General features: G+C 44.2%; 2 protein-coding genes across 2 annotated transcripts; both read left to right on the top strand.

Annotated features, from left to right (window-relative positions):
* Positions 1-3,391: 3,391 nt before the first annotated feature.
* On the top strand, positions 3,392-4,399 carry LOC308292870 (chemerin-like receptor 1; the record flags this gene model as incomplete). Its single annotated transcript, XM_080735294.1, has 1 exon — positions 3,392-4,399. The coding sequence occupies one exon, from the start codon at positions 3,392-3,394 to the stop codon at positions 4,397-4,399; it is 1,008 nt and encodes a 335-aa protein (XP_080591420.1).
* Positions 4,400-12,405: 8,006 nt separating this feature from the next.
* Positions 12,406-13,278, top strand: LOC308292869 (chemerin-like receptor 1; the record flags this gene model as incomplete). The annotated part of the gene is made up of 1 exon (XM_080735293.1): positions 12,406-13,278. One exon carries the CDS (start codon positions 12,406-12,408, stop codon positions 13,276-13,278), a length of 873 nt encoding a protein of 290 aa, XP_080591419.1.
* Positions 13,279-16,795: the final 3,517 nt, after the last annotated feature.

Here is a 16,795-nt window from a genome sequence, read left to right as displayed (position 1 = left end):
GCACAAGGGGATTCCCGCCTTCTCTGCGTCGTGGCAGTCGACCAAGAAGGGGAGCTTGGGGGGGTCCTTGTGTGTGGTCCAGGTCGAATGCAGGGCCTCTGCAAAGCCTGGGACCAGTGGGAGCTTTTCCATTCGTGGCGGGGGAGAGGCTTCCACATCCTGGCCAAGGAGGGGAACTCTAGCCCGTGGTCCGAGTGGCGCGTCTCCGAGCGGCAGCTCCAGGCCGCAACGGATGGTAGCACGTTCCAGCACCGAGAGCTCGTCCATGGGGATGGAGTCTGGGTCTTGTGCCGCTGCCCCTCTCGCCCCAGCCGGCATGGAAGGGGGGAGAGAGGCAGAAGGGGCTGGGGAGGACGCGGCGGAGGTAGGGACCTCGGCATGAGGAACCACCCTGGCCGCGTCTCCGCCCTGGCCGGAGGGGAGCGTGGACTCGTCTTCCTCCGAGTACTCAACCTCCGTGTCCACCTCGTCCATGTCGTAGTCCTCTTGCTCCGGTTCGTCTCCGTCGCTATCATGCCAGGAGACGGGGCTAGATGGCCGCATAGCCCTGAGCTGGGGGACGGAGAAGGAGAGAGGAATGTCACCGACGACTAGCGGGTGGAATTCTTTGAAAGGGACGGCCAAGGTTGCAGCTGGCGGTGGAGCAACGTGGGCGGTCTTGCATGTTCTCTTCTTGGGCACGGCACCAGTCGAGCCCGTCGGAGAAACAGCAGGGGTAGCAGCGGCAGCAGACCCGCTAGCCTCGGGGCTACCGAAGCTAGCTGAGGGCGAGGCCGCTGGAGGCCTAACCACGTGGCGAGAAGCAGCGCTGTGGCGTGCAGTGCTGTCCGGCACACGAGGAGAGGTGTCTGGGAGGGATCCGGCGGAGACCGTGGTGTGAAGGCCGTAGCCAGCGCCAGCGATCTCACAGCGGGCCTCGAGGGCTGGAACATCATACTGGAGGCAGTCAGTACAGTTCACCCCCGTGGCCGGGGCCGGAGGGGACAGAGAGGCCAAGGCGTGTCCTACCCCCATGCAGACAATGCAGAACGGGTGAGTATCTTCATTGGCGATGAGGCCTTTGCAGCTGGGAAGGCCGCACTTCTTCGGTACCCTGGCTAGCAGGCTGCTAACTGTGGGCCGACGAGCCGCCATCGTGAGCTAACCGAAGCTAAGCGAAGCTAAGCTAGGGCAGGGAAACACGTGGCAGAACGTACAGAGAAGAAGTAAAAGACTCAAAGACAAAAGCGAAGAAAACACCGAACTGTAGGAAGAATATAGAAGAGAAAACGTACGGGAGAAATTCTATAAAGGCCAGTGGCCGACTTCCTAGCTGTCGCTTTAGGCTAAAACTTTACAGAATTTAATACTTATATTGGCTGAGTTCGCGACCCTAGTTGCAGGTTAGCAGAGGTGCGGAAGAGGAAGTCATGATAGCCCAGGGGGTTTATATACACTCGGGGGCGGCGCCCTCGTTTGTGATTGACAGCCCTTCCGACAAATGACATTTTTCGTACGGGAGTAGATGAGTTTACTCTGTTGCACCGCCAGATGGCGCTGTTATCCCATAGGGGGACCTTGTCTGGAGGTATGACAATAAACGGTCAGATTAAAAAGATAAATTGCTTAGTGAAGGCTCACGGATGTCACCATAGGGTACGCTCCAGCAGAATGTCCCGTAATGATCGTATTATTTAACGAGGAGCATTTTAATCCGATCGGTCGTCGTTTCCTTAAAAAGGTATTAATGTATCTAAGTGCAGTACACCTCGCAACCGATGGGGTCGCATGGCTGAAAAACAACAGAAAATGGCGTCTGATCGGATTAAAATGCTGTTTATTAAACAATACGAAAGATACGGGTAATTCTGCTTGAGCGTACCATACTGTGACATCTGTGAGACAGCACTTTATCTTTGAAATATGAACGTTTTTGTAGACGTACGTAGCAAATAGGTTTAACTGCTCAACACGAGGTTGAAGTGAATTTATTACGTGCGCAAATATAACATCGTCGAGTGTTTGTGTAACTTCAGTCAGATTGAAGGATCATCTGACTCTGATAATGAACCACAATCTACAGGCTACGCTTAACCGCCTCGCGTTGTGAGCTTGTAGAAGAGCAAAAATAGAGTTTGGTCGCGTTTTATACAACAATGCCTACGTTAGCCTGCAGCTAGCGCTAGCTAACGTTAGCGTTAACCGTTAGCCACTGCTAACTGCGTGAAGCTAACGCTATAGCGTATCTCGCAGCTCGGCCACTAATCTGTAGTATAACAAAGCCCCGCCGTTCTCGAACGCTTCTTGCCTTTTGTGAACATTATATCCAAAAAGTAAAGGTCCTATGCCGGTCTCTCATCTGTTTACTTCATTAGCGTGGAAGAAAATCGAAGCAACTTGTTGAAATAAAGTTTATATCGCTCATTTTTGTCAGCCGGTCCTTTGTTTTTAGACATGCTGCCTCCCGTGGTCACGTGGTATAGACACAACGAATAATAGAGGGGAAAATAATGCACCGGCTGACAAAATGAGCGATATAAACTCTTTATTTCAACACGCTGATTGGATTTTCTTCCACGCAAGTAAACAGTTGAGAGAAGTGTATAGGACCTTTACTTTTTGGACAGAATGTTCACAAAAGGTAAGAAGCGTTCGTGAGCGGTGGGGCTTTATTTTTTACCACAGACGAGAGGCTGAGATGTGAGATACGCTGTATAGCGTTAGCTTCCCACTAGCGCCGGCTGTTCCATTCCGAGAAGACATCATCGCTGCGTCTTTCTTTGTGTGCCCGAGAGCGACTCAGAGAGTCAGATCACGACGTATAAATCAAAAAATAAATCCTTCCAGAATACTGTCTTCTGCAAACCAATAACATTAGCGAGATGAAGTTAGTCACTGAGAGAGTGTTTACACACTAGAACCAGATGCACCATGCTGTATGGGCGGTGCTCAGAGCGTGAACACGAGTGAAACCTGAGGAACAATGGATTCCGTCGGCCAATCGAAACGCTATGCAAATCTAAAGAGCTGACTTCTCCGCCTCCAGAAACGGTCTGTAATCTCTTCCAAAGTAAGGCAACTTTACTACACCAGTGTTAACATTTGGCAACCTTAACAAAGATATCTTATGGAATGAAAACCCTCTAATATATTCAAACTGTGTTTATATCAAAAAAACGAAAAACAAAGAAAAAACTAAATCACTCTTGTTTTCGCGTTTTCTGACTTTTAAAATTGCCGACATTTGGACGGTTCCACCAGCCTCGGACACATATAAAAAATGTTGACGTGCGAAATTGCATCAACTGTATTTAGTAAAGGTCTGGCTTCAAATATTTTCAGTATAATAATACATGGTGTGTTAAAACAGAGCATTAACCTTTGTTTTGTTATTTTAGGTTTTAGGACGATAATGGAGGTCAAGGAATCCCTCAAGATCGTGTACCTGGTAATTTTGAGCCTCGTCTTTGTGCTCGGTGTGCTGGGGAACTGTGTTGTCATCTGGGTGACAGGCTTCAAAATGAAGAAAACCGCAAACACCGTTTGGTACCTCAACCTCGCCGTTGCCGACTTCCTTGTTACAGCGTTCCTGCCCCTGAGCATCACAGAAAGAGCTATGGACAGACACTGGCCTTTTGGCAAATTCATGTGCAAAATGGAAGGTACCATTTTCTACATGAACATGTATGCCAGCATCTACATCCTGGTGGTCATCAGTGTTGACAGATGTGTATGTGTGGTGTGGCCAGTGTGGGCCAAGAACCACCGCAGTGTCAGAAAAGCGTCTTGGGTGAGTCTGGGTGTCTGGGTTCTGGCCTTGGCTCTCAGCTCCCCTTACTTCATCTTTAAGGACACAAAGCCCTACGTGTACGACAATGATAAGGTTGAGTGCTACTTCAACTATGCACTCACCGATGACCACAGTAAACCTGCAGCGATGCAGTTGCGGGACGTTATATCTGGGGTCATGATCATCTTTCACTTCCTCATGGGATTCGTGGTCCCTTTCACCATCATCGTCTACTGCTATTCTGTCATCATCTACCGGCTCAGGAAGAATCGCTCGCTGGCCAGCCAATCAGGTCGCTCCTTCAAAATCATTGCAGCTGTTATCACAGCTTTTTCCCTGTGCTGGGTGCCCTTTCACATCATGTATCTGATTGACTTTGTAAATTGGCAGGGGACAGAGTTCAGTGGAACACTGTATGATGTGCTCTACAACTGGATGCCCATAACCTTCGGCCTGGCACTTCTCAACAGCTGCCTGAACCCTCTGTTGTACGTGTTCATGGGTCATGATTTCAAGGATGTATTTTGCAGGTCTGTCCTGAAAGTGTTGGAGAAAGCCTTTGCTGAAGACCTGCCTCAGACCAACCAACACTCCCACAAACCAGGCGAGTCTAGAGACAAACTAGGCTGAGACACAGGTTTAGGGTTGCCTTTGGATATTCAGTACTTTAATTCATGTATAGAACTGTAAACCTCTTTCTTCTCAGTACATTCTCTAAGATTGAAATGATGATGACAAATATCTCAAATAATATGTTGAAGTAACAGTTTTATAAAACCAATTGTTTGGAGATTCTCTTTGACCTGCATCTTTAATGTTTGAGTTTTTATTTTTCTCCCTGCTCTCCCTCCTTTTATTTCTTCTCCCTTTACGAAAAATAACAAAATGATGGAGCTTAATATGCAAAATACAATAGTTCACCCACTTCTTTACACCTGCAAACCAGTGATGTGACAATAAAGTTGATTCTTGATTCAGGTTTCAGAGTTTGTAATTATACACACAGTCATAAAACACATTTTAATTTAGTATTTGTTTCTTTGTTTTTGGCCTTTGGATTAGCTTTTAGCAGAAATGTGCCCCTATGGGCAGAAGTTATGCATGGCTAATAGACGGGTTTCTTGTTTACAAACATTGAGACTAAATGCACAGCTGACTGTATCATGTAATCAATTCCGTCCAATCCCCAAACCTGTTGTTTTGGGGAGCGCTGCATGGTTTCTATTTACCCATCAGTGTGACGTGGACCAGAAACCCGTCTATAAGTAGATGCATGTTCGTGCCACTCCTGTGTGAGATCTAGAGAAAGACATTCAGCTCTCCATGTTACCGCTGTTACTTTAGGTTTTGACTTACTTTCCATCCACACACCTTGCATTACATCATGTTCCATTCATGCGCACATACCGGTAAACACACACGCACACACACACACACACACACACACACACACACACACACACACACACACACACACACACACACACACACGCACAGCTGATTTAATCAATCGACACCTCATTGGCTCATTGTATCCTTGGCTTTATCCTAGCTGTGCTGTTGCGTTAAGACATCTTCAGTACACTTTAGTTGCCTTTGTTATTGTATAAATATGATTTGTTATACTTTTAGATAGATAGATAGATAGATACCTTTATTATCCCAAGGGGGAAATTCAGTTGTCCAGAAGTATACAGTTATTTACAAAGTTACAGAGACGTAAGAAAAGATAGATAAGAGGGAGAAAAACAAAAAACAAAGACAAGAGCAGTACAGTACCAATAAAGAGAAGGTGCATCAATAGAGGGGGCGAAGGTGCATCAATAGAGGGGGCGAATAATATATAAGTATATATACATAAAGTGTCTTGCAAAAGAGACCATAGCAGTCAATGCTAGTTAGTGCAAACAAGTATCTCACAGTCATTGTTAAACAAAGCAAAAATACTCAGAAACTACCAACACTAACAACCTAATAGTGCAGTGTCAAAAATCAGTGCGAAAAAAAAGAAGAAACTAGGAAGCGTGTCACCGCAAGGCGCACATGAGCACTCTTCCTGGAAGGTCCTTAGAGGTCAAAGTCAATACAGCAATAGTTCCTTAGAGGTCAAAGTCAATACAGCAATGGTTCCGTAAGTCTAAGTTAGGAAGGGAGACCTTTTCAAGCGTCCTTTATGTGTCTCGTTGTACAGCTTAAGGGCAGCCGGTACAAAAGATTTTCCTAATCTCTCACATCTCCGTACTGGGTAGGTAAAGCGGTCGTTTCCTCTCTTACTCCAGTAACTGGTGATCTCTAGATGGAGGGGGTGGGAGGAGTTCTCCAAGATGGAATCTAGCTTCTTCGCAGTGCGCACCCTGGTTACTTCCTCCACCCCCTGCAGAGAGGACCCAACGACAGAGCCTGCTTTCTTCACCAGTCTGTTTAGGTTAAAGTGTCACCTGCTCTGTTGTTGCCACCCCAGCATGTTATACCAAAAAAGAGGACACTTGCCATGACAGACTGATAGAACATCTGTAGCATCCTATTGCACACCCCAAACGATCTCAGTCTTCTCAGCAGGGGCGGTTTTTATAAACTGGGGGCTCCCCACAAAGGTAGTAAAAGAGGCCCCCCCATGAGCGCGCGTGAAAAATAGGTATGCGTGAAAAAACAGTATGCGCGCGCCGCGCGCGAAGTGCAGGAATTAAAAATGCCACCCTCCAACTCAATACCTATTCTGAAAAAGTGATGATTTAGCATGACAAGACAATGAACTTGACAAGACAATGAAGAGCAGAGGCAGAGGAAGCCTATTGTTGTCATTATGGTTGGTTTTAAATACCTAACCACAATCATTTTGGATCTATTGGATTAATTTAAGAAGAGTACAGTAAGGTAAGTAAGGTAATCAAAGGTATATAGAGTAGGCCTATATGTATATTTTTATACAGGACATATTTGATGCAGGACAATAATTATTTTAATAACAATAAGGGAATATCAGTGGATAATAATACTTTAAAATGATATTTTTACAATTCCTTTTTAATTATTATTTTTCAAAATTTAGATAAAATTAAAGCTGCAAGCAGCAATGACCGGGCCCTCGCAGCTCTACCCACGTCACAAGGGGCAACAGCCAATCAGAAGAGGGGACGGAACTAAGTTAAACCAATTAAGGTGAAGGACTCTTAATGAAGTCATATGACACCAGCCACAAGTCTGTATGACAAACGGTTCATGAGATATAGAGGCACTTCCTGTTTGGCAAAGGGCACTTCCTGTTTGGCGAAGGAAGCGCCAATTAAGGTTAAGGACTCTTAATCAAGTCATATGACACCAGCCCCGAGTCTGTACGACAAACGGTTCATGAGATATAGAGGCACTTCCTGTTTGGTGAAGGGCACTTCCTGTTTGGCGAAGGAAGTTTGATCTCTGTGTGAAACCTATTGACTCCAGTGAGCAGTTGGTCAATTCTTTAAAAAATCATAACTTTTGACAGGAATGAGCTAGAGACTTGCTTTTTTTTTCTAAATGCTCAGAATAATGAGCCCAGCAGGGGGCCCCCTCTGCCTAGGGGCTCTACGCAGTTGCGTAGTCTGCGTAGAGCAAATGCCCGCCCCTGCTTCTCAGGAGGAACAGCCTGCTTTTCCCCTTGCTGTGAATCGCCTGCGCGTTGTCCGACCAGTCCAGTGAACTATTCAGGTGTACTCCTGAATAGTTTACATCGATCTCCCTTGCCCATGAGCCGGCCATGACAGCACCCAAATACATTTAGCACAAAAGCACTTTCTGATATACAGTAATTTTATCAGGATGAAAACACAAGACAGAAGGATTCTTTTCCATCGCGGTTCCTCTTCAACAAAAAAACAAAAAAAACAAAGCAGTGGCTCAGGAGGTAGAGAGCGGCCGCTTGTTCGATCCTGGGTGTCGAAGTGTCCTTGAGCAAGACACTGAACCCATAGTTGCTGCCGATGAGCAGGTCGGTGCCTTGCATGGTTTCCTCATATGTATGAATCTGTGTGTGAATGGCTGAATTACCATTTATCACAACAACCGACAACACAGCAACAATACGTCAGACAGATATATCAAAGCATTGAACCTAAATTTTAAATAAAGTGCTATGTACTGTACATACTGTACACTATCCCAGCATATACATTGGAGCAAGTGGAGGCAAAACTAAAACAGAATGTTTAGCTACATATTCTCACAACACCTCTCACAAACATAGCCACCACGTCGAACAAACATGAAAATTTCACACTGTCCACATTTTAAACATGCCACTCTTTGAACCGCATTTATTTCAATTTAACAAAATCTCGCCTCACGCAAAGCAGCCAGTCCTGATGGAGTATTCTGGCCATTCTGGCCAGTGCTAACATGTCAAAATGATCATCAAAGTATCAAGTTACAGAGGGAGGGGGGAGAGAGAGAGAGAGAGAGAGAAGACGGGGAGAGGAGCGGAGCAGAGTAGAGTATCAAATTACAACAGAGGTGTGTGTGTGTGTGTGTGTGTGTGTGTGTGTGTGTGTGTGTGTGTGTGTGTGTGTGTGTGTGTGTGTGTGTGTGTGTGCACCATGAGGCCGATTATTGCAAAACACATTTTTGGACACTGCTCCTACAAATTTTGCCCTAAAATCACACAAATTGGTAAACAGTATGTCTACACTCATCTCATCAACATGGATCTGTCCCATATAGCGCCACCATCAGGCCGATTCTTTTCTGACACATTTTTGGACACTGCTCCTACAAATTTTGCCCTAAAATCACGCAAATCGGTACACAATATGTCTACACTCATCTCATCAACATGGATCTGTCCCATTTAGCGCCACCTTCAGGCCGATTTTTTAAACACATTTCTGGACACTACTCCTACAGATTTGGCCCTAAAATCACGCAAATCGCTACACAGTATGTCTACACTCATGTCATCAACATGGATCTGTCCCATATAGCGCCACCATCAGGCCGATTTTTTCAAACACATTTTTGGACACTGCTCCTACAAATTTCGCCCCTAAAATCACGCAAATCGGTACACACTTGCTCTACACTCATGTCATCAACATGGATCTGTCCCATTTAGCGCCACCTTCAGGCCGATTTTTTAAAACACATTTTTGGACACTACTCCTACAGATTTGGCCTAAAATCACGCTGCGACCTGACGGTCGCTTATCTCCTGATAAGAGAGTCTTACTGGTTTATCTTTACACAACACTCTTTTATACTCTGGACATTTCATGTCACTCACTACTATTACATCCACAAATAAATTTGCCTACACCAAAATATGCTATGTATTCTCTACAGCTATCTATTTGACCATATCACACGCAATTCCGCTGCAATGTGGCTGTTCGGCCCGAAGGGCCGCGAACCTCTAGTAGTATACAATAGAGTTAACAGTTTATCATACCGTATAAAGTGTGTGTACCGGCATTAAAGTGGATATTATGGTATTTAGTAAACATTTAGTAACCATTTGGGTAACTAACAGCAGCAGGGCAAAGGGAATGTATATAATCTGACATTAAAAATAACTTGACATTAAAACGTTTGACACCCATTGAACAGAAAGTAATGGCAGCTTGAAGTGTAAGCGGGTATTTTTTTTTTATTATTTCTTTGCACAAAGCAAACAGGCTGCTTGTGAAACCACACATAGATCATCCATCAGAGTAGTTTCAGAGGGTGATCTCATCTCATACAACTTTGAGTTTGCATATCGTTGTTGTCGGCTGGCAGTGGTGTAAAGTAACTAAGTACATTTACTTAAGTACTGTACTTAAATACAGCTTTGAGGTATTTGTACTTTAGTATTTGAGTATTTCCAGTTTTCAGTACTTTTACTTCTACTCCACTAATAACATCTCGGATACAAATATTGTACTTTTACTCCACTACATTTATTTGAAAACTTTAGTTCCTAGTTACTTTGCAGATATAAATGATTATATTATAAAACATACATCAATGCACTATAGCCCTATTCTATACCTTGGATATTTGAAAATAGCAGATCTACAAGCTCACAACGCGTCACATCGTTGTGAGCTTGTATATCTGCTATTCTCAAACATTTTGTACTTTACTTTTGGTACTTAAATACATTTTGATGCCAATACTTTGTACATTTTGAATTCTGGATTTTTACTTACAGTATTGATACTTTTACTCAAGTAAAACATTTTAGTACTTTTCCCACCACTGTCGGCTGGAAACCTTGTATGTCCAAAACTGAACATTTTCCGAGAGGAAGATGTTAGAAGGAACCTAGTGATCCAATGGATCCAATGTAGTCTTTATTGTCTCCACCAGCCGAAGGCTGAGGGAGAGTATGTTTTCCCCTCCGTCCGTCCGTGCGTCCGTCCGTGTGTCCGTGTGTCCGTGTGTCCTCGCAGTTTGTGTGCAGCTAATCTCAGTCGCCGTTGGCCCGATCGCTGCCAAACTGAGCACACACACTCCCTGGATGCCAATCTAGAACCTCTGCCCCACATTTTTCAAATCAGCCTCATGGTGGCGCTATAACAGGCCGATTTGTGTGGCCTGGTTGTTACCAGCTAATCTCCGGCGCCGTTGGCCCGATCGCTGCCAAACTGAGCACACACACTCCCTGGATGCTAATTCAGAACCTCTGCCCCACATTTTTTAAATCAGCCTCATGGTGGCGCTATAACAGGCCGATTTGTGTGGCCTGGTGGAGACCTGTGCTCGGAAGAGCACTGCTTCTAGTTTAGTCTGAAGTTGTTGTTGACACTTTTAATTGGCTTAGATCAGGGGTGGGCAACTTTGATGATGGAGAGGGCCAGTATATTTCTACACTCACTCCAGAGGGCCACTTTGCATAATACTGTTGGCTTTTAACCTTTTTCATAAACAATGCGCTATTTTGTGATTCTGTGTCACACAAAAGTAGCAAAAATAGATGATCTACAAGCTCAAAACGGGATGGGTTTGAGCTTGTAGATCTGCTATTTTTTGCAGATTCATTTTTTTTATAGGATTCTTTTTTTTCCTTTTTTTTTTTTTTTTTACAATTCATTAAGCTACCAGTCTATACCAAATGACCAATATAAACTGAAGTAAACGGAGCGGGTCATGTTTGTAATATATGTTAGGAATTGTAAGAGATATTCTGTGGGATTATGTGAAGGTGGGGGCCGCATTTGGCCCCCGGTTGCCCATGTAGGGCTGACTTAGATGATGCGATGCGATGCGATGCGTGTGTGTGTGTGCGTGCGTGCGTGCGTGCGTGCGTGCAGACAAAGAGCCCTAAATGTGCAGAGGTTCGACCTTTGAGTTGGTCTTTAACTCTGAGAGTGTACAAATGGAACCAAATTGGCCCTTACAGGTCTATTAGTCTGAGAGTGTCCAAATGCCATTTGCCACAGACAAGGCCAAGTCTCACCACAGACGCATTTATCCGTGTATGTATATTTTGATGACCGAACATGAGCTTTGCTTGGAGCCCCAGAATTGTTAAATCTACCAATGCCTCTAATGCTTACAAATGCACTCAGCGGTAGTCCTGTGGTTTATTCAAGTGACTAAACTCATAAACAAATGCAACTTCCCCATTTCACATGGTTGTTATTTTGAAAAGATGCACTATGGTTGGCTGTCATGCATATGACACCCATAAGGTGCTATACAGATACAGTAAGTTGCTCTGAGCGCCTCAGTGCTCACTACACGGACCACAGTTTGAACAAAGACACTCCTCACTCGTCTCTTCAACACTTTATAACGGGTAGCTTTTATTTTACTTTACATGTTATTGCATAGACACGATTGCTATCTAGAATGTAGAGCTTTTTAAAACATAACATAAATAAATATATCACTAGCAAAATGTTGATGTGTGAAATTTCATCAGCTGTATTTAGTAATAGTAGGCCTATCTATGATGAAGTATTATATTTTATTAGTATTATTTTTGATTCAGTAACAGAGGGGAGCAATGAGTGTCTCTTAGCACTTGATTATTTGTACAGGATATTCATTTATCTTTAGAACATGTCTCCTGTTAGGAACCTTAGCAGATGATTTTGTCCAAAACTGACAATAATCTGTACACTTTGACTGATTGATTGATTGATTGATTACTTTATTAGAAGTTTGCATAGGAATAGTACAGGACAGTATAGTTTAGAGCTCTTCACGGTAAAGCTCCTTGTGCGTGCCTCTGCCTTTCATGTGCCGAACAAACAAAGAGAAGGGACTCTTGCACTTCCAAACAAAAGGCCCATAGAAGGTGCAAGTCTTAGTCAGCATGCATATAAACTATAGAAAAAAGGGAAACCTTCCATAAGGAAAGGACTGCATCACTACAGGGAACTACGATGGACAACTGCTTAATGCATACTTCTTTATTAGCATTAACCTTTGTTTTGTTATTTTAGGTTTTAGGACGGTAATGGAGATTAAAACTGCTGTTATAACAATGAAGAGATGGATCTGTCTGGTGGAAGCGGCTCTTTCTGGGAAGACAATGAGAAGTATGAATATGATGACTCCAGTGATGAACAAGGTGAAGTCAACGAATCCCACAAGATCGTTTCCCTCGTCATTTAAGCCTGGTCTTTGTGCTCGGCGTGTTGGGCAACGGTGTTGTCATCTGGGTGACGGGCTTCAAAATGAAGAAAACCATGAACACCGTTTGGTACCTCAACCTCGCCATGGCCGACTTCCTCGTTACAGCATTCCTGCCCCTGAGCATCACAGAAATAGCTATGGACAGCCACTGGCCTTTTGGCAAATTCACGTGCAAAATGGACGGTACCGTTTTCTACATGAACATGTATGCCAGCATCTTCATTCTGATGGTCATCAGTTTTGACAGATGTGTACGTGTGGTGTGGCCAGTGTGGGCCCAGAACCACCGCAGTGTCAGAAATGCGTCTTGGGTGAGTCTGGGTGTCTGGGTTCTGGCCTTGGCTCTTAGCTCCCCCTACATCATCTTTAAGGACACAAAGTCCTACGACAATGATAAAGTCCAGTGCTACTCCAACTTTGCACCGTTGTGGGAAATTAGAGCTGCGGTCATGACCATCACTCACTTCCTCATGGGATTCGTGGTCCCTTTCACCGTCATCGTCTCCTGCTATTCTGTCATCATCTACCGGCTCAGGAGGGATCGCTCGCTGGCCAGCCAATCAGTTCGCCCCTTCAAAATCATAGCAGCTGTTATCACCACTTTTTTCCTGTGCTGGGTGCTCTATCACATCATGCATCTGATTGACTTTGTGAATTGGCTGGGGAAACACAGTGCAACACTGAATGATGTGCTCTACAACTGGATGCCCATAACCTTCGGCCTGGCACTTCTCAACAGCTGCCTGAACCCTCTGTTGTACGTGTTCATGGGTCAGGATTTCAAGGATGTGCTTCGCAGTTCTGTCCCGAAAGTGATGGAGAAAGCCTTCACTGAAGAGCTGCCTCAGACCAACACTTCCACAAACCCAGGGACCACCAGTCAACCACCAGCCTTGTCTGAGACACAGGTTTAGTGTTATGATGAAACATATTTAAAATAATGTTTTAAAGGAGTAGTTCAACATTGGGCGGTCAGAATCCAGGAGATTTATTTTTTGGGGGGTGCGCGGAACTCCCCAACCGGGGTCTGGGGGTCCTCTCCCCAAAACTTCTTAACAGATATATTTTCCTGTGTTCTTTTGAATTGTGTGCTTGTTTGATATTTCTATCAGGCTTGCTTTACGTAGTCGGGGGCGTTAGGGATATTTTGCGCTAATCAGTCTAAAAGTGCCACATTTTGCACAGATGTAGCCTCGGAAACCCAGGCTTTTATTTTGGCGATAGGAAGAAAAATAAAAGGCTGGGGTAACCTGCTGCAATTTCTGGCATAGGAAGTGGGAGGCGGGCCATGGCACAGATCATGAACCAATAGGATCCACCGGCTGTTTTCAGCCGGTGGATCCGCCCCTTCTAGACCAAAATCAACCTGTGTTAGGGAAGGCTAGCACAGATGTAGCTCAGGGCATGCTCTAATGATTTAGCTAGGGCGCCCGAGTCAGCGACCTTCGGTGTCATGATGCTGAATCCATTGCAAGCATTTGTTTTGCACACCGAAGGTCGCCGACAAAAAACATTCCTTGGGCTATAAATGGCCTCAGAAAACGATGCATGTATGGGTGAGCATTCATGTTAGTCGGAGGCCTTATAGGGTTTTTTTTTCTCGTGCTAATCAGTCTAAAAGCGCCAAATTTTGCACAGATGTAGCCCAGGGCATGCTCTAATGATTTAGCTAGGGCGCCCGAGTCGGCGACCTTCGGAGCATGCCAGGAGATGGGGTCAAAATCCAGGAGACTCCTGGGAAATCCAGGAGCATTGACACGTTAAATACAAATATTAAGTTAAAATATAGCTGCAAGCAGCGATAAAGTGGCCAAGGTAGAAAAAGTAGGAAAGCAAAAAAGCATCAAGGGAAAGCAAAGAAGACATCAAAGAAAAACTGGAAGCAGTGTTCTTCCGAACAGGTCTCCGGCAGGTCAGGTGTTTTTTTTTTGGCCTAGTGGTGACTATAATAGGCAAAAGTCAAAAGGGTACCACATGTTCTTTGGCCTTTCACGGCAATCGGACGCTGCATGCGGGATTTGAGGCATTTTGTTCCAAAAATGGGTTTTGCAAAAATTGACCCGCTGGTGGCGCTATAACAGGCCAATGTGAGAAGGGTGGCATCTGTTCCTTGGCCTAGTGGGAATGTGCGTGCAGAATCTCACACAAATAGCAGGCTGCGTTTGAGACATTTTGTTCAAAAAGGAGCAATCCTGCAAACCTTGGAATTCAATGTTATCCAATTAGATAGAATATGATATTGGACAAATCCGTCATGATTACATCACTGTAGAGATACTGTGTGCCCATTTGTGTGATTATCGGATAAAATCTGAAGGAGTAATATTGAAGAATGCGTTTTCGGCCTTCTGGTGGCGCTATAAATGACAGAGACTCTGCCGATTTTACACTAATCGGCATAGTTATTGGTAAAAGCACAAATTGACCTCTACACAACATCTATGCAAAAGACTATATGCAACAGACATAAAATAGTTCCAAAGAACTCCTCTAGGTTTTAACTCAATATCTTTATTTTCCAACTTTTTCATTAGTTGTCTAAGTCTTTGTTGAAGAGTTGGTCATCAGGTTGTAAACCTTCAATACAGAGGGTTAACAACCTAGCCATTTTCAGGCATGTCTTTTAAATCACAATGTTTTTAAATAATTCAAGTAGTAAACGTCTTCAAATAAAGTTTTTAAACATTAAGTATTGTGAAGTCTGAACCCAAACCAGCACACGGAAACAGTTCTCAAGGTGAAAACGCAATAAGCGTTGTTTTATTCAATGGGGCGTTCCCCTAAAACATGAAATAAAGTTCTTCCCAAAACCGGGGCTTTTAACTCAAAATATGCTTCTTTCCAGAACTTAACAAACAGGGGTTACATTCGAAACATATGTTTCACAGTATGCCGTTGCTTCCATTAACACATGCCATTTCTCTTCCAAGACTCAGATGCAGCTCCTAATTTGCCTACAATGGGAACAGATAGAACCACCATTAGCAATGTGGCAAAATACAGAGCAAATGTGCGACAGAGGAGAACATAGTGGAGTTTTGCTTACTGCTCGATGGAAGAGTCCCTTCGAGAGCCAGCTACACAGTGAAGCAGAGCTCGGTGGTTAAGAGCAAAAACATTTGGATTGCCTGACTCGGAGAAGCTGTGTTGCGGCCAGGTGCTGACAAATCAAACTGATTGCAACAAGCAGCCATCTTAGCTGCTGCATTCTGGGAAATGTAGTTTTTCTGAAAACCAAACTAAGCCATCAGTTAGATTCAGTTCACATGCACGCACGCACGCACACCCGCACACACACACACACACACACACACACACACACACACACACACACACACACACACACACACACACACACACACACACACACACACACACCTGTGCCTAACCATTCTGCATTAGAGGTGGGATTTATGGCTCTTTGAAGTGAGACAGTACCATCGATCTGGCTCACTGAAAAGAGCCGTTCAAAAGACTGGCTCATTTGGCTCCTTGTATATTTATATATTTTTAAGAAGAATTTGTTTAAACATGAATCCACAAGGTGGCACCACATTCCTCTGCTGACAGTTGAGATCACAATTTAGTATTTACCCTTTTCATAAAATGTGTGTGTAAATTAAGCTACCTTGACTTTTGTTATTCATAAAACACCAAAAAAAAAACAAGCAGGCAACAATGAACTCGCTCCTCCACTTGTTCTCTCTCTCTCTCTCACTCACTCACTGTACTCAGTCAGTACTCAGTGGAGTAGCAAGGAGATGTTGAATTGGGGGGAGGGGGTCTCCCCCCAAATGAACGGCTCTCTACTGCGCGAACCGGATCCCAACGTTCACTTCAAAGAGCCGTTCAAAAGATTCGATTCGTTCGCGAACGTCCCAGCTCTATTCTGCATCTAGCCTAAGGCCCAGATCATGGGAAAACCCTACTCACGTCAGGGTGGGGGGTCCCCAGTTCAAATATGATTCTTTTTGGTTTCAGTGATATTTGGACTTACCCTCTACGGTAGTTCATCATGAACATTTTACTTTGCATGTATGTTTTAGAGGCAGAAGAATAATTTGCATAAAACTTGCAATGTTGATTGAATTATTAATAAAGCATGTTTCAATTAAAAAAAAAAAACGATCTGACAGATCTTTAGATATTGGTCCAAAGTTCATGTAAAAAAAGTTCTGTGCACGTGACGCGAAAGTTCCGGAATAAAAGCGGGTTTAAGTGTTTTACAAACTGCTCAAAATTGCGGAAACTCTAAGGGCGGAGCTTACTTAACAAAGACACAGATGTCTTCCGCTTGAGTCAAGGCACGTGTGTAAGCAAGTTGCATGTCTTCAAACGAAACGAGGCATGACTTATGCCCCTTTAAAGTTTGAGTTTTCAAACGCTTCGTATAGCGCCCCCCTTTGGCCAATTGGAGTAAGATTGCTTTCA

The sequence above is a fragment of the Nannobrachium achirus genome, assembly GCF_963921795.1.
Source record: "Nannobrachium achirus genome assembly, chromosome: 10".
NCBI classification, from domain to species: domain Eukaryota; kingdom Metazoa; phylum Chordata; class Actinopteri; order Myctophiformes; family Myctophidae; genus Nannobrachium; species Nannobrachium achirus.
This window is presented reverse-complemented; position numbering and strand designations above follow the sequence as displayed.